The 18,412-nt window shown below is 38.4% G+C and overlaps 2 protein-coding genes across 3 annotated transcripts in view; one reads left to right on the forward strand and one right to left on the reverse strand.

Moving 5' to 3' along the window:
• Positions 1 to 803, forward strand: part of uxs1 (UDP-glucuronate decarboxylase 1) — a 120,970-nt gene extending 120,167 nt beyond the window's left edge. For both annotated transcript variants that reach the window (XM_061971054.2, XM_061971055.2), the window contains exon 15: positions 122 to 803. In XM_061971054.2, the coding sequence (XP_061827038.1) occupies positions 122 to 253 (132 nt within the window). In that variant the 3' untranslated portion in view covers positions 254 to 803. The remainder of the gene's footprint in view (positions 1 to 121) is intronic.
• Positions 804 to 4,096: 3,293 nt separating this feature from the next.
• Positions 4,097 to 10,503, reverse strand: ecrg4a (ECRG4 augurin precursor a). Its single transcript, XM_061970591.2, has 4 exons — positions 10,276 to 10,503; positions 6,125 to 6,175; positions 5,833 to 6,008; positions 4,097 to 4,394 (listed from the first exon to the last, which is right to left on the reverse strand). Exons 1-4 carry the CDS (start codon positions 10,343 to 10,345, stop codon positions 4,245 to 4,247), a joined length of 447 nt encoding a protein of 148 aa, XP_061826575.1. The 5' UTR covers positions 10,346 to 10,503; the 3' UTR covers positions 4,097 to 4,244.
• Between the last annotated feature and the right edge of the window lie 7,909 nt (positions 10,504 to 18,412).

Below are 18,412 nucleotides of genomic sequence, written 5' to 3' on the forward strand. Positions count from 1 at the left end.
CAGAATTGAGATATAATTTAGAGAGGAGTTGTACAGTCTGATAATATAGACACAATCTCCATGTAATCAAATCAAAATATAAATGTGTGTTTTCGTGTGTGTGTGTGTGTTTTTGTGACAGGTGCCCCTGGAGGAGGGTCTGAACAAAACCATCCAGTACTTCAGCAGGGAACTGGAGCACCAGGCCAACAACCAGTACATTCCCAAACCCAAAGCGGCCCGCATGAAGAAAGGTCGACCAAGACACAACTAAACATGCGGACCTATGTTTTTGCCAAGGTGCATTCTGGGATATTTATTTTGGAGAAGAAGAAGACTTTTGATTGTCCTGTTGCCTTGATGAGGAGCTGCGAGTTGCACTGTAAGGCGCCAAAACAAGCCTGAATCCGATTATTTAAAACACAGCCTATACTATCTTTTTTTGTTTGTTTTGGGTTGAATTTGTACTTAGCTATTTAAATCTCTTGCAGCGCTTCAGTGCTTTGTGTTCTTCTTAATAGATTTATTTGGAGACGAGACGACTAGCACGTCTCCTGGCGAAAGAGAGACTGTCACTGTGACGTCGTTGCTTCACTTTGGGGAACAGCTCACGTCAGGATGTGCATTATTCATATCAGGTGATGATGCTATTTTAATAAAAACATTTACAAGAACTCGCCATAGTAAGGAACATGTGTACAACCATGTATTTCTGTTCATTTAGTTTATTAAACAAAAAATGTCGATGTGGTGCACATGATTAAGATCAACAGTGATGGAGCAACAAATATTTTAAATTTTTATAAATAAAATGTAAGTCATAATTGTTTATAATTATCAATTATATCAATATATATGTGTATGTGTGTGTGTATATATATATTTATATATATATATATATTCAATTGAATGCACTACAAAGACAAGATATTTGATGTTCAAACTCATAAACTTTATTTTTTTTTTGCAAATAATAATTAACTTAGAATTTCATGGCTGCAACATGTGCCAAAGTAGTGGGGAAAGGGCATGTTCACCACTGTGTTACATGGCCTTTCCTTTTAACAACACTCAGTAAACGTTTGGGAACTGAGGAGACACATTTTTTAAGCTTCTAAGGTGGAATTATTTCCCATTCTTTCTTGATGTACAGCTTAAGTTGTTCAATAGTCCGGGGGTCTTCGTTGTGGTATTTTATGCTTCATAATGCGCCACACATTTTCAATGGGAGACAGGTCTGGACTACAGGCAGGCCAGTCTAGTACCCACACTCTTTTACTATGAAGCCACGTTGATGTAACACGTGGCTTGACATTGTCTTCCTGAAATAAGCAGGGGCGTCCATGGTAACGTTGCTTGGAGGCGACATATGTTGCTCCAAAACCTGTATGTACCTTTCAGCATTAATGGCGCCTTCACAGATGTGTAAGTTACCCATGTCTTGGGCACTAATACACCCCCATACCATCACAGATGCTGGCTTTTCAACTTTGCGCCTATAACAATCCGGTTGGTTCTTTTCCTCTTTGGTCCGGAGGACACGACGTCCACAGTTTCCAAAAACAATTTGAAATGTGGTCTCGTCAGACCACAGAACACTTGTCCACTTTGTATCAGTCCATCTTAGATGAGCTCAGGCCCAGCGAAGCCGACGGCGTTTCTGGGTGTTGTTGATAAACGGTTTTCGCCTTGCATAGCAGCGTTTTAACTTGCACTTACAGATGTAGCGACCAACTGTAGTTACTGACAGTGGGTTTCTGAAGTGTTCCTGAGCCCATGTTGTGATATCCTTTACACACTGATGTCGCTTGTTGATGCAGTACAGCCTGAGAGATCTAAGGTCACGGGCTTAGCTGCTTACGTGCAGTGATTTCTCCAGATTCTCTGAACCCTTCGATGATATTACGGACCGTAGATGGTGAAATCCCTGAATTCCTTGCAATAGCTGGTTGAGAAAGGTTTTTCTTAAACTGTTCAACAATTTGCTCATGCATTTGTTGACAAAGTGGTGACCCTCGCCCCATCCTTGTTTGTGAATGACTGAGCATTTCATGGAATCTACTTGTATACCCAATCATGGCACCCACCTGTTCCCAATTTGCCTGTTCATCCTGTGGGATGTTCCAAATAAGTGTTTGATGAGCATTCCTCAACTTTCTCAGTATTTATTGCCACCTTTCCCAACTTCTTTGTCACGTGTTGCTGGCATCACATTCTAAAGTTAATGATTATTTGCACAAAAAAAAAAAAATGTTTATCAGTTTGAACATCAATATGTTGTCTTTGTAGCATATTCAACTGAATATGGGTTGAAAATGATTTGCAAATCATTGTATTCCGTTTATATTTACATCTGACACAATTTCCCAACTCATATGGAAACGGGGTTTGTATGTGTATGTATGTATGTATGTATGTATGTATATATGTATACGTATATGTATATATATACAGTACATATGTGTATACATATATATGAGTATATATATATATACATATATGTATGTATATATATGTATATGTATATATATATATATGTATACATACATATAATGGGTCAAATGCAGAAAATAATTTTGCCTCACCTAGTGTGTGTGACAATCATTGGTACTTTAACTTAATATATTTGTATATATATACATATACGTATGTGTATGTATATATATATATATGTATGTATATGTATATATATATATATATATGTGTATGTGTATATATATACACACATACATACATATATATATATATATATATATATAGTCGAGGTTTCTGTGGTTTATCCGTTATACAGTGCTCAATACCGGGGTTGAGCGGAATATACGTTAGGTAAAAACACAGAGGCTATTTCATCCCTACAAGCCTGTTTCGTTGGTTTCTCTGCAGACATAAAATCCTCTCTGCAGCCATAAAATCCCCTGAAGAGCAGAGAAACCTGCGAAACAGGATTGTAGGGATGACATTTTTCCTGACCTAACGTGTGTGTATATATATATATACCCCCACGACCCCGAAAGGAACAAGCGGTAGAAAATATATACTATAATGTTGATTGTTTTTTGTCTGTCTCTAACCCATACACTTTGTTTTTCAAAATAAGATACCATTAGTTTAAAAGGGAAGTGAAGAGGAGAAAGATGTTGGACTTTGTTTTTCAAAATAAAAGACCACACAGAATACAGTGACAAATCGGTAATATTACATAAAAGCCTCCTATAGCTTTAGTTCCTAAAATAGAATATGAAATAAAAATAAATATATAACTAATATGTTTATTTGAAGTTCTTCTCTCTGTCTTGTTTTAGCTACTCATAATTAAAATGGGAACTGTAGAAGGGATAGAGCTTGGATTTATTTATTTTTTCAGATTGAAAGATCATACAGAATACTATAACAATTGGTAAAAAATGTGTTTACTTAGTCTATTAAATGGGAAGTAATCTAATGGAGAGGAAAAATCGTATATTTTTTCATGATAAAAGACCATACAACTCCAAGTAAAAAATAAAAAAAACACATTTTAAGTCTATTATTTTAATCCCATCAGTTTGGCAGATTTTATTTACCAGTGCAATTCATCATAGTCATATATTAACTACCTGTAAAACCCTACAAATAATGGTCTACAAAATAGGGTTCAATTTTCAGGGTCTTTTTCTGTGGAGTTTGCATGTTCTCCCCGGGACTGCGTGGGTTCCCCCTGGGTATTCCGACTTCCTCCCACCTCCAAAGACATGCACCTGGGGATAGGTTGATTGGCAACACTAAATTGGCCCGAGTGTGTGAATGTGAGTGTGAATGTTGTCTATCTGTGTTGGCCCTGCCATGAGTCGGCAACTCGGGTGTACCCTGCCTTCCGCCCGAATGCAGCTGGGATAGGCTCCAGCACCCCCTGCAAACCCGAAAGGGACAAGCGGTAGAAAATGGATGGATAGTTGCAATACATTGTAAAACAAAATGTTTTAACCACTCGGTGTACAATGCTAAGTGATAATCTTGGACTTTTTCAAACAAAATAAACCGGGAAAAAAAAACATTTAAGGCATAGGAATGTTTCAAAATAAAATACTTTTTTGTCAGTTCCGTCTGTTTTGAGTAGAAAGTTGAAGAAACTCTGGACTTCTAGGAAAGCATGTTTATTGATTGTTGTTCATCGTCATGACATGATAGCATTTTGACTTCATTTTCCCCCACAACAAGGCAGTGTGTTTTGTGTCTACGCTGTTGGGTTGTGCGCAGGAAGCGGCGTTGTCGTCACCTCAGTGCCGCTAATAGTAGTCATAGTTGACGTTGGCGCCGTGTCGGTAGGAGTTTGGGTCACGCGGGCCGATGGCCGCGTTCTCGTCGTAGTGATGCTGTCGTCCCTGGTCAGAGGAGCGTGCGTGGTCCATCCAGTAGGACAGATCCGTCTCCAGCCTCTGGCCACAAAGAAGGAACAAACATGTGCTCGGTGAAAAGGCCAACAAAGCTTTTGACAGCTTTGACCTTTCAGTGACGCGGCGGCAAAGGTCGTCCACGGAGGTGTCATGCGAGTGTACAAGACCCTCGTGTATGACAAGTGTGTGTTAATTGTCTCCCTTGTTGGCCCCCTCCCTGTGAATACCATCTGATGTGTTATTTACACATGTGACACACGTGTGCCGCATTAATATATACGCTTTAATACTAAATCCACTGACCGCTTATATTAAATCCATGCTTGTGACCTGGAGTGGTGCTGCATTAGCATTTTTTAGCCGCGGCAAACTGTCAGGCATGTGTGAGGCAGCATGCAAATATATGCTAATGAAGTGCTCCAGTTTGTCAACTACTGCACACACTATACTTGCATGAGTGTGAAGTAACAGCTCCTTTTCATTTTCACATGTACAGTACGGCTACAGAGCATTAATATGGAAATATTTAAAATCGCCAAAATTACATGTAATTTGGGCTTGGAAGTATTTCACACAGTGTTTAATTTAATCTGTGTAGTGTATGGCTTTCACTTTTTGAAATAATTAAGAAAGATTTTACTTTTTAAGCTCTGCCTGAAGTCGTAACACACACAGTGCTTTTAGCAGTGTGGAGAATTTATATATATTTTTAAAAGTTATTTCTTTATCCATAGTCATGTTTAAAGCAGATAATATTTTTCCCATGTGTACACTTTGGGTTTTTACCTTATGTCCATTGGTAAAGTCTGTGTTTCACTTTGAAAGCGCTGAAATGTCTCTTTGGGAGTATAATGTACTCCCTTTTTCTGGAGGAGGTCTTATCGGTTTAGAACAAAAAGGCTGTATTTCTTTTTGGGCTGGACGGAACTGTTTTCTTACTAAATAAGCTGACTCTTTCCGTTTGAATTTTAGACTGCTTCTTGATGCTACTATTTATAGCATTGTAAGGGCTAGTTTCCTAAAATGTTAGTAAAACTTGATAATATTGCTATTCTGTCTTGGTGGTCCTTCTTACTCAACATATGTCATTCGAAAGAACTTGGGATTGACCAGTGTGTTTTATTCCCTGAGAGGAAGACTGGTCGGACGCAACAGCAGCCACAAGGGTGTGGCCACAATTTTTCTGAACACCTTAATTAAATTTACATGTATGTAAACTTTTGACCACAAATGTACATACACATATATGTATGTACAGTATATATACACTGTATGTATAAAATCATATATCATAAATCATATATTGTGTATGTGTATATATATGTATATATATATATTTTTTTTTTTTTTTTTTTTTTTTTTTTTGGTAATATATTTATATATTTATATATATATACACACACACACATTTATACAGTAATACATTTTCTTTACTGATTTTCCAGTTTTAACGTGATTAACATGTTTCCTTGTATCCCACCTGCTCGTCGTAGCCCATGTACATAAACTGCATAATCCATTGCTGCACATCCGGCCTGCTGCGGTCCCAAATGTTCCTCTTGGTGCGACTCAGCTTTGCCAGAAACTCCTGAGCTTTGGATGGAGGCATGGCCACTGAGGCCTTGGAGGAGGACGATGCAGCTGCCTCTCCTGCCACTAGATGGATGACACAGGTAGGAAATACATGTTGGGGGACAAAAATATTAGCATTCTGGATACATGTCTTACATTAGCTGGCATGCTGCGTTCAATATGTCATGTGAGGCACATACCATCTCGTTTTCTTAAAAGCTGGTGCAGTTTCTTGCCATCGCTTGTCACTTCTGTCGGGGCAAGAGACAATCTTTTTTTGACGCCTCACTTCAACTTCTTTATGAAAAATACAAACTAACACACTTGGTGACTTAATTTTCCCATTGGAACTAATATAAATGTACATTGTTAGATTATTTTAAAATATGGTTTGGATTTTAAATGTATTATGTATGTTTGGATATAAGGCACTTCTAATATTTTTAAGTATATTATATTTTTCTAAGTGACACTGTAATACAGTTAATATCAATTAAAACGGACTATTTAAAGTCGTTTGGCAGACGTGTTTCTGACACTGAAAAGCATTTTAAAGCTATTGCTGGCCTTCTCAGGTCATTTTCATGCATGCATCATCAGCCATTTTCAATCCATCAATCAAAGTTTATATAGCCCTAAATCACGAGTGTCTCAAAGGGCTTCACAAGCCACAACGACATCCTCGGCTCATATCCCATTTTGCTTTATTAGCTACAGCCTTTAGCTTCTGCTTGCACTGCAAAAACTGAAATCTAAGTAAGATTAAATACCTCAAATAAGGGTGATATTTGCTTATTTTCTGTCTGATAAAATAATTATTCTCACTAAGCAGATTTTATGTTAGTGTTTTACTTGTTTTAAGTGTTTTCGTCCTAAATGATCTCAGTAAGATATTACAGCTTGTTGCTGAGATTTGATGACCTATATTGAGTAAAACATGCTTGAAACTAGAATATCAACTGTTGCAAAGCTGTGTCATCAACACTCACAAGTATAAAACTACTTTTTTAAAGAAATAATTTCTTATTTTAAGCATGTAAAAAAAAAAAAATCATGACTTTGACACAATTGTGTCTCATATTAAAACAGATGACAGCCAAATGGACTTTGCTGTTTTATTTTCAATGAAACAATAATAACTGGGATTTATATAGCGCTTTTCTAAGTACCCAAAGTCGCTTTACATGTAGAACCCATCAATCATTCACACCTGGTGGTGGTAAGCTACTTTCATAGCCACAGCTGCCCTAGGGTAGACTGACGGAAGCGTGGCTGCAATTTGCGCCAACGGCCCCTCCGACCACCACCTATCATTCTTCATTCAATTCGCCGGTGTGAGTGGCACCGGGGGCAAAGGGTGAAGTGTCCCGCCCAAGGACACAACGGCAGCGATTTTTGGATGGTAAGAGGCGGGGAGCGAACCTGCAACCCTCAGGTTTCTGGCACGGTTGCTCTACCCACTACGCCATGCCGCCCCAAAACAATAGAAAATATGTACTCATATAGTAGTGCAGTTGTTATTAGTGAGATTATACTTATTTTAAGGTATTTTTGGGTTCATTGAAGTTAGCTAATTTTACTTGTTTTGGAAAGTCTTGACAAGCCACATTTTCTTGTTCTATTGGCAGATAATTTTGCTTAGTTCAAATAAAATACCCCTAATTTTTGTATTTTGTTTTCTTGTTTTTGAACACTGACTTTTTGCAGTGTGGTAGGAATTCAGTTGTGCATGAAATTATGTACGTGAAATTTAATTCAGTGATCAACCTTTTCTATTTACTAATATGTTCAATTTCTTGTTCTGTGGTTATCGTCACACATTTTTTTTGCCATATAGGGTATGTTTTTGTGGCAGTATCCCAAAAAAAAGCCCCAAAAAAGATTACTCAATTTCTGCTTTTTCTAATTTGAGACTTTGCAAAAAATATGATTTACTTTACATTTTTTTATATAAAAATTCAGACAAATTTAAGAATGAACTTTTTACACATTTAATAGTATTATTTGTGTACATATATATATATTTTTATATATATATATATATATATATATATATATATATATATATATATATATATATATATATAAAAAAAAATTACATGTAGCATATTAAATGCATTTTTTTTTCTTTTTTTTTTATATAGTTATATTTCGGTTCTGACTCGGCTATCATCACACCTTTTCTCCCTGCCACACAAGGAACTCCAAAAATGTTAATTTCATGTAAAAGTCCATTCTTGTCAGCAATTTGACTTTAAACATGAAACTAAATATGTGTTATAAACTCATTACTTGCAAAGTGAGGTATGTCAAGCCTGTATTTCTTATCATTTTGAGGATCATGGCTTACGGTTTTTGAAACCCCCAATTTTTGGAGATTTTCAATACAATGTTTTCATAAGCTCTAAGCCCTTATCTAAATTATATCAAAGGAAGGCTAGAAAAATGTGATGCATGTCATGAGCCTATACTAGTTTCACCTTGTTACTCTAATTGCTGGAATAAACAAACCTTAATAGTATTCTAATTTTTTGGAGTTTCACCTGAAAATGGTACCACTCTGTTTTGCCATCCCCTGAAAAAAGGCCTAATATGCACTTTTTCTCTTTTTTCTACTTTTTTGACACACATCTTTCTCCCTACCCCCGCTTTTAGATCACGCACACACACACACGTTACCCTTCCCCCTACAACAGCCCAAAAACTTACATTTAAGAATGACTTGCAAATGTAAACTCCTCTGCTAAAAAAGAAAAGAAGCCGATTTGCATGTAAATGTATTAATTATTATCTAACCTGCTTTCCTTTTATCTTCTTTTTGGATCAATAAAGCTGCAAAATTAGCCACTCTCTTCTTGTATGTAGCCCAGTTTAAGCCATTAAAGGACATTAGTATCAGATGTTTGAGTGCTGGAGTGCCTTAAAGTACATTTAGAAAAAATTGAGTGTGATGTTTAATGCAAATGTCTTTTGTAAAGCACTTTATGAACAACAAGACTCAATTTTTCCTCTCCTTCCCCTCCCCCCCTCTTTCTTTTTTGGCATCTGGATAAACCATATTAAACGCAGTCATCCATTCTGGTGTTTTATGATATAAATTGTTTGTTTTATATATTATTATGTTTTATTTATTTTGGTGTTTTATGATATAAATTGATTATGTTTTTATATATTTATTATGTTTCACGTTTTATTATATTCAGTTATTTCTGGTGTTTTTACGATATGAATTGATTGTTTTTATATATTCATTATATTTTTTTAATTATGTTGTATTATATTCAGTTATTTCTGGTGTTTTATGATATAAATTGATTATGTTGTTATATATTCATTATGTTTTATTATATAGATTACTGTCCAATCATGATACATAAAAAATAATTAAAATGTAATCCTAAAAATACTTTATGTATGCTTTTATTTTAAAACCGTTTTTATCTTTATAATTTCTTATGTTTTTACATATCTAATGTCCAGTCTCGTTACTACATACATTCATTATATTTTGATAAATATAATCCACCCATCCATCCATTTTCTACCGCGTGTCCCTTTTTGGGGTAATACATAATAAATGCTTAAAATTTTAATTTTAAAAATCTTTATAATAATGTTTTTTTTTTTTTTTTGTGTCATAGCAACTTTACATTTATAACACATAACAAATATTTCAATAATAACTAAAATGGGTGTACATGTGTATTATTAAAATAATTTTTTACATATTTTATCTGTTTTCTCATCGCTGTTACACTGAATATAATGCATAGTAAGAAATATATATATATATATATATATATATATATATATATATATATATGTATATTTATCATACATACATTTATTTCCCCCATTTTTTTACATTTTATATCCTATATGTGTACATTTGTTTTTACATATTGTATCATAATGAGAAATAATTCATATATGCATATATTCAATATCTGTCTAATGACTATATACATATTACATAAGAATAAACATAATACACAAAAATAGATTAAGCACAATAGATCATTCAGTCTTTTGTTGTTGTTTTTTTTATACAGCTCTTTTTATCTCTATTATATTATTATTATTTTTATTTTTCATTTAATTTTTTTTTACAATTTTCTGCATCATGACCACTTTATTGGTATAACATTTTAATACGAATAATGCATCACATTTCTATGGTCGTTTTCAAGGAAGTTAAAGACTTTTAATGACTTACAAATCAAACAGTGAAATGTCATACATGTTTTTGTTGCAACAAAAAGTCATTTATACTTTTAATGAAAAGCGCCCACCAGTAAGTGTATGTAAGATTGCGCAACACGACTATCCTAGAAAAAGTGCTAGAACTTACCTGTTGAAGCCAACAAGGTCAGCAAGGCAACGAGGCCCATCAGCCTCCAACACAGCAGCTGGGATGCCATCTTTTTAGCCGCAAGTTCTCCTCAGACCGAGCTGAGCTGAGCTGGCGGGCAACAACAACTATGTGCGCTCCAACCAGAGGCTTTAGGGAGAGTGGGGGTCCGGGGGGGGGATGACGCTGCGCATTCACCCAGTTTTCCAAGTGGAAAGCGACCTAAGGCACTGGCTGGAATGTCGCCTTCTGAAACAAGACTGCAGCTGGAATACTTGTGTACTTTTCCAGCAGCACTTGGAGAGAAAAGTGGAGAAACCTTTTCTGCTTTGGCTTGTTGTCCAAACTTTTTTGGCCCTTTCATAAAAAAAAAAAAAATTAAATAAAAAAAGATGCAGGGACCCTTGTTCATATTTATAATGTGTAAACAAAAGCAAAAAAAAAAAAAAAAAAAAAAAAGACGTCATACTTATCAAAATACACATTTTTGTCGGCTTTGTATGATAGCGCTCAAAGGTGTAGTAAACACGTGCAAACTTGTTAGCACACGCAAAGCTGATCCACTTAACTTGTCTCTTAGGCCCCGTTTACACTAAGCCAGCTAAGGTTATCCAGGGTAAATCCCACCTAACCTTATCCCTGTCCACACACACACACAATGGTCGTTTAAGACCCCCTCTCCCCCTCCGTCTGCCGGTGCAACGCGACCTAATACGCATGCGCGGAAAATGCGCACATCATAGTCCCCTCCAGTGTTGCTTTGTGTGCAAGTTCTTAAATGTAACTTATCTGAACAATATCCAGTGTTGTGGTATTTCAATTAACTGGAATCCAGTGTGCTGTGGGGCCCTATTGTAGTGAATCACACCTGAGACATCATAAATTAATCAAATCTTTAATGGACACGAAAGTACACAATGTGACAAAGAACATTTGACAACAATCAATCTAGGGATCTAGATATCTGGTCAGGACACTCCTCACTCTTTTGCCTTCACCTTCATTGTCCATTCGCTTTTGGTGACTTTACATACTCTGGACCTAGACGTTGAGTCCGCGACATACATGGCGGACAATAACTGATACAGTCTGCTTTGCCAGTCCAAAAGCATTCGCTGTTTTCCATAGTTTTCCCTCGACGGCCAGGTAATACAAAGCTACCTTTTTTATCACATCCACGGGAGCCCGCATTCTCGCTGTCTTTCGACAAATGGACAAAGTTTTTCGGTAAGTAGAATCACAGCTGACCTGGACATTGGAAAGTTCTCTTGCCGTCTGAGAAGTGTTGTATCCCAAATAGCTGCAATCGCTTTCTCTTAAGGTATTCATGTGTGATTTCCACAAGCGTCTGAACATGTAGAAAAAGGAGAAACACGGGCATGCCTGGATGACTCGCCTTCCTATTTCCAGTGGTTAGCTCCGAGTTACGAAACCGCTTTAATATGAAGCTGACTGTGGCGTGTTCTTTCAGTCTTTCTGGCGTCACTTCCTCTCCGAACTCAGTTTGTAAACGATCAATGAGTCCATACAAAGCTAAGTGCCGGAGATTCAAGAAATACACGGCGCACTTAGCTGTGTAAAAATTTGTCCGAGGAGGGGGACCTTAAATGATGATTTAGTGTGGACTTAGGATAAATAATTAGACATGGCCTTATTTAACATGTCTGTCATCATGAATATGCAGACTATATGCTGATAATCAGATCACCCACCACACTGAGAGGAGGAGATGCAAATATAATTATTTAGCACACGCAGTGTGATTTAGCAAGACTGAAACTCTTTCAAATTTTCTTGTAATCAGACAACATTTTCGGTATATTAGATGGTATATTCTCCAATGTTGACATCACAATCCAAAAAAGGCAACTTACTGTCTTTGACATCCTCACTTGTGAACTTGATGTAACATGTTTCGACTGTCATCTGCAGTCTTCTTCAGAAGAGTCACCTGACCACTGTGACGTGTTGCCTATCAGCTGTTCTTATAGGCGTGGCCAACCAGGCAGACCTGTCAAGTCTACCCTCCCCGCCGCTTGATGGTTAATGGAGGAGGGAGTCCCAGGTATGCTCCCTCATCCCGATTGATGGTTTCTTTGGGCCGCTTCCTTAGTTCGATCGCCTCCTTAATCCATCGTTTGAATTTGTTACTTTCTGTCCCGATGATTTTGCTGTTGTCCCAGTCCATGATTTGGTTATTTATTTTTCAATGATCTGATATGGCTGATTTTAAGATTTCCTGTTCAATTTTTTGTTTTAGGTTTCTTGTAAACCTTCCAGTTGTCTCTTTTTCGCATCCTTTCTGACGTTATTTCTTCCTTGTGTTGAAAGTCCTCCCTGTTTCTCCGATGTATGATTTTTCGCATGATTTACACGGGATTTCGTAGATGACACTGCATTTCTTGTCTTGTTCTATTTTGTCTTTTGGATGTACAAGTAGGGCTTCACGGTGGCAGAGGGGTTAGTGCATCTGCCTCACAATACGAAGGTCCTGAGTAGTCTTGGGTTCAATCCCGGGCTCGGGATCTTTCTGTGTGGAGTTTGCATGTCCTCCCCGTGACTGCGTGGGTTCCCTCCGGGTACTCCGGCTTCCTCCCACTTCCAAAGACATGTACCTGGGGATAAGTTGATTGGCAACACTAAATTGGCCCTAGTGTGTGGATGTGAGTGTGAATGTTGTCTGTCTATCTGTGTTGGCCCTGCGATGAGGTGGCGACTTGTCCAGGGTGTAACCCGCCTTCCGCCCGATTGTAGCTGAGATAGGCTCCAGCGCCCCCCGCGACCCCAAAGGGAATAAGCGGTAGAAAATGGATGGATGGATGGATGTACAAGTAACTGTCTTGTTTTTGTGTGAGGTTTAACTGTTGTGTTTATTTTGTGTTTTTTCATGAACCGCTGTATTGGTTCAGTTACTCTCCTAATGTATGATAAAGGCTATGACCTCTTTGTTCTTTATTTCAGGTTTTTCTTTGAATTTCTTCTTTGTTTTCTTTATCTTATTTTTTACTTGTTGTTCTCCTTTTTTGATGGGATTTTGGCAGTTTTTGAGAGCATTTTAGATGTGTTTCTCTTTTTTTTTTTCTATCTTGTTCTAGGTCTGCCTGGTTGGCCACGCCTATAAGAACAGCTGATAGGCAACACGTCACAGTGGTCAGGTGACCCTTCTGAAGAAGACTGCAGATGACAGTCGAAACATGTCAGGTAAAGAATCCAATCTAATATACCGAAAATGTTCTCTGATTACAAGAACATTTGAAAGAGTATATGAATAAGAAGACATAATGAACATTTTTGAGCAAGACTGAAACTGTTTGGCGCCCGTTGTTTTTCATTGATCTATGTTTAGTGCGTCTACAAAGGACGTGCACATTGGCAGTTGCGCGGAAATAGCAGTGAGAAAGGAGGCGATCGCGCTGCAGGCTTGTCAACATACAGGTGGAACTCAAAAAAATGTGCAAAGGTTTGTTTTTTACCAGCAATTAGGTTTACAAGGTGAAACTAATAATTGACATAAGTCGTTTCCTGACTGTAGGGATTTTTTTGGAGTTCCTATAACCTTTTTAGCCCCCAGGCCGTTTTTTGTCGTGTTCCGACATACAGGAACTAGGGACCACGGCCCTCAGATCCTATAACAATTTTAGCTCCTACTCTGAGACAAAGTCTAAACTGAGTCCCACAGGAACTAAAATACGTAGATGTTTGGTGATTGATTGAATTGACAAGCACAGACCAGCCATTTTTTAAAAGTCCCACAGAGTTGTTTACGTGATCGCAACAGCAACAGGAAAAATGGACACAGCCAGCGATAAATGGACTGACGAGGAGGTCAAAGCTCTCCTTGCCGCCTATTCTACAGAGGAGATTAAGCCTCCGAGGTCTCCATTCTTGCTTTTGTTGTTTCTCTGTTCACTTTTCGCGGGCGGGTTGTTGGTTTTTGAAAAGCGCAAAGACAGCTGGCTGAGCCACTTTAAGAAGCTCCTCGGGGAATCTTCACCAGTCCCACAAAACCTCCCAATAACTCAAATTGTGAGCAATCTCAACATCAATACGTGTCCGTTTACAATCAGCAAACTTGAAAGAGCTACCTTTGGACTGAACAGCATGAAGTTCCCTGGCCCTGACAATATTCCCCTACTGATCTGGAAAGATAAGACCTTGCATCCGCTTCTTCTGGAGATTTGCAATCATGTGTATACCTCCCGTGAAGCACCTTCACTCTGGCTATCTTCGTACACTCTACCTGTCCCAAAGAAGGGAAATCTTACTCTCAATTACAATTATCGCGGGATCTCCTTAACTGCCATAGCGGCGAAGTCATACAACAAGATGCTCCTACACAGACTTGTCCCCAAAGTAGATCTGCTTCTCCATGCCAATCAAAACGGCTTTCGTAGAGGGCGTTCTACTCTTTCGCAAATCCCATCATTGAGGAGGATAGTGGAAGAAATGAGGAACGGAAAGAAAGATCTTACATTACTGTTCGTTGACTTCAAGAAATCATTTGATTCTGTCAAAAGAGAGGCCATGTTTACCCCGCTATGGTTTTCCAGATGACATTGTTCTGGCCATTAAGGCTCTTTACACCAATACCAGTACAAGAGTTATCACCCCTGACGGAGAAACTGGGTCGTTTGAAATCAGCGCTCGTTTTTTACAGGGAGCCACTTTCGCCCCTTTTCTTTTAACATCGTCCTTGATTACGTCCTCCACATCTCTCTTGATGCTAACAACAACATGGGGCTGCTATTAAAGCCCCGAACAAGCCGCAGACACCCGGCAAAATACATCACAGATTTTGATTTTGCAGATGACATTGCAATACCATCCAACTCGTCGGCAGATGCAGAGGCCCTTCTCCATGCTCTAGAGGATGCTGCTAACTGCGTTGGTCTCCACTGCAACTCCTTGAAGACAGAATTTGTCTCAACTGAAACTGCTGTACAACTGTCCTCCAAATCTGGAGCCCCACTTAAGCAAGTTGACGGTTTTAAGTACCTCGGTTCTTGGATCATGGATTCCGGTAATGACTTCCTTATCAGGAAAGCCCAAGCCTGGAAAGCATGTAATAAAATTGTACAGCAGATGGCACTCCAACTTGCCCAAATTCACTTAAGCTAGACCTCTTCAAGTCTACCATTGAACCCATCCTCATGTACGGCTCCGAGACCTGGACCCTCAATGCGCCCCTTCACAAACGCCTTGACGCTTGCTATACCAACCAACCTACTTTGAAGGGTTCAAGGCTTGCCGTGGCAGTCCCATCCAACCTTGGACCAAATATACGGCAACCTACCTCGAGCAAGCGTCTGAGCCAACGTCACGCACAGTTTGCTGGTCACTGCTTCCGTGCCAAGACGGAGCGGATATCACATCTTCTCCTTTGGAAACAATCTACCAGTGGTCGCCACACCTACCCCGAAGTAATCGTACGGGACACTGGGATCCTTGTTTCAGAGCTGGGCTCTGCCATGGGTGACCCCGACTGCTGGCGGAGGGTTGTGCAAGGTCTCTCGGCTACGGCGGCACATTGATGATGATGATGTTGGTTGTTTTGCAGTGGTGTGTGAGGCGCTAAAAGTACTACGTCACGGGGCGCAGGCGGACATACGTCACACATGTTTCTTACCAAGGTCCCCAGTATCCCCATCCATGAATAGGCAAAGTCCCTATGGGGAAGGCCAGTTCCTATAACTAAATTCGAATGTGCCACTTCTTAGATCTGCGTCCCGAGAGCTAGTATATTTGGCTATAGGCTCATAACATGCCACTTTTAAAATCAAATATCATGTGAAGACTTTCACACTTTAGATTGGTTTATATCAACTATAAGTTAGTAAACATGCAGATGTATTGTGAGGTTGATTGCTAACAGTCAGCATGCTAGCTTTGAGCAATACTGCATTTAGTACAGAAAGTCAGACCCCCTCCTTTCACCCCCCCAGGAATTTGCAATATTGAAGTCCCACCAATTTCGGTACATCTGAAAATAATTCACAGGGCATAACTTTGCCACATTTTATGTTGCAGCATTATTCCAAAATGGCATAGATTAATTGTGTCCTCAAAAGTCTACACACAATACACAATAACACCTGTTGAAGACCTCCGATTGAAGACAAAATAACATTTAAAAAAAATGACATCTGTACTTTGCCTGTACTGTTATCAACTAGTAAAAAAAATGGCTGCCATGTTTGAATATTAGTTTACCAGTCATCACTTTTTGCCCTCCAAAACAAAGGGTGACGGATTGTTTTAAAACACAACTGAGTCACTTTCTTCCTCAGAGTCTTTATTAATGAAATAGGAGTTGAAAGGAGAAATGACGTAAGGACAGTGGGTCGATACGTAGACAGCTGTTGTGCTTTACTGCAATATGCAACAAATTAACATTTGTGTCTGTGATGTCACGTTTTATTCATTATCTCAACATGCAGAAGCCACGTTTACGCTACAAAATTACACTTTAAACTTAATCAAATCCCTGAATTCCATCTGAAAAAAAAATCGGACACTTTTCATGTTAGAACGCCTAGCTTTATAGCATTTAATTGTTTATGTTTTATTTTATATTTTATCATATATTATTTGAAAAATTATAAATTAATTTACAATTTTTCAAATGTATTTCCTTTATTTCCATATTATGAATAATTGTTGTATTAAATCTTAAAGAGTACATATTAGTTAATACAAGCAAAGTAGTCTAACATTAAAAAAAAGAGCCTGACAACAACAACAAAAAATAAGCCTTGATTTCAGATATTTACGTGAGTTGAAGTTCTACTTTGTGTGTTGTCGGGTGGAAGTTTACTCTGAGAGGTATTAAATGTTCCGTGTGTCCCCACAGAGACGTGGAAGCAGCAAACAGAGGTCCTCTCTGTGTGCAGCAGGCAGTGGAATGCAGCAGGAAGCAGATGTTGCACACATCTACAGACCTCAGATTTATGAAGAGAGGTATGTGGTAGTTTTTTTTTTTATATACTAGATTTTCACTTTCATGCCTTAACATAGATTGTAAGTACAAGAAATGGGAATCAATATCAGGAAGTTGTTTCAACACATTTTTGGGTAATATTTTTAATTTTTTATTTATTTAACTAAAGTCTGAAAACATCTTATTTTTTTGTCAAGAGCAGATGTCTTCCACAGGGAGTTGGCAAAGGTACTGCAGGGGGTTGGTAAAATACTGTACTTAGTTGATCTATTATTTTTCCACAGACGTAAAAGTCACATTGACATTGATCCAACACTCAATACTGTTGTTTATAAACGACACTGTTCCTTGCACTTTTAAAATAAAATCATAAAACCACTATAATAGCGTATTCAGTCAGCATTTAGGTTGGCTAGCGATTAGCACCCTAGTTGCCAGCTAGCGTTTTGTGCTCTGGTTTACAGCAAGCAATTTGTGCTTTAATTGTCAGCCAGCAATTATCAGATTAGTTGCCAGCTAGCGATTTGCGCATTAGTTGTCGGATAGCAATTAGCACTCTAGTTGCCAGCTAGCAATTAGCGGTCTATTTGCCAGCTAACGAATAATGCTCTAATAGCAAGCGCTAGCAATCAGCGCTGTAGTTGCCGGCTAGCATTTAGCACGATAGTTGCCAGCTCGCGTTTTGCGCTCTAGTTTTCAGCCGGCAATTTGTGCATTAGTTGCCAATTAAGCGATTAACACGCTCGTTGCCGGCCAACAATTAGTACTGTAAAGTTCAGCCGGTGATTAGCACACCAGTTGCCAGCTAGCGATTAGCATGCTAGTTAGCGTTTTGTGCTCTAGTTTACAGCAAGCAATTTGTACTTTTATTGTCGACAGCAATGAGCAGATTAGTTGCCAGCTAGCGATTTGCACATTACTTGTCTCATAGCAATTAGCACTCTAGTTGTCAGCTGTGTAGTTGTTAGCTAGCGATTAACACGCTCGTTGCCGGCCAACGATTGGCGCTGTAAAAGTCAGCCGGTGAGTAGCATGCCAGTTGCCAGCTAGCAATTTGCAGACTAGTTGCCAGCTACAGTAGTGATTAGCACTTTTGGAAATTATTGCTTTGCCAGCTTGCAATTAGCACTCTAATTACCAGCTAGTAATTTGCAGACTTGTAGCCAGTTAGCCATTTGCACATTATTTGCCAGCTAGCTA

Source organism: Nerophis lumbriciformis, linkage group LG13 (assembly GCF_033978685.3).
Source record: "Nerophis lumbriciformis linkage group LG13, RoL_Nlum_v2.1, whole genome shotgun sequence".
NCBI lineage: Eukaryota > Metazoa > Chordata > Actinopteri > Syngnathiformes > Syngnathidae > Nerophis > Nerophis lumbriciformis.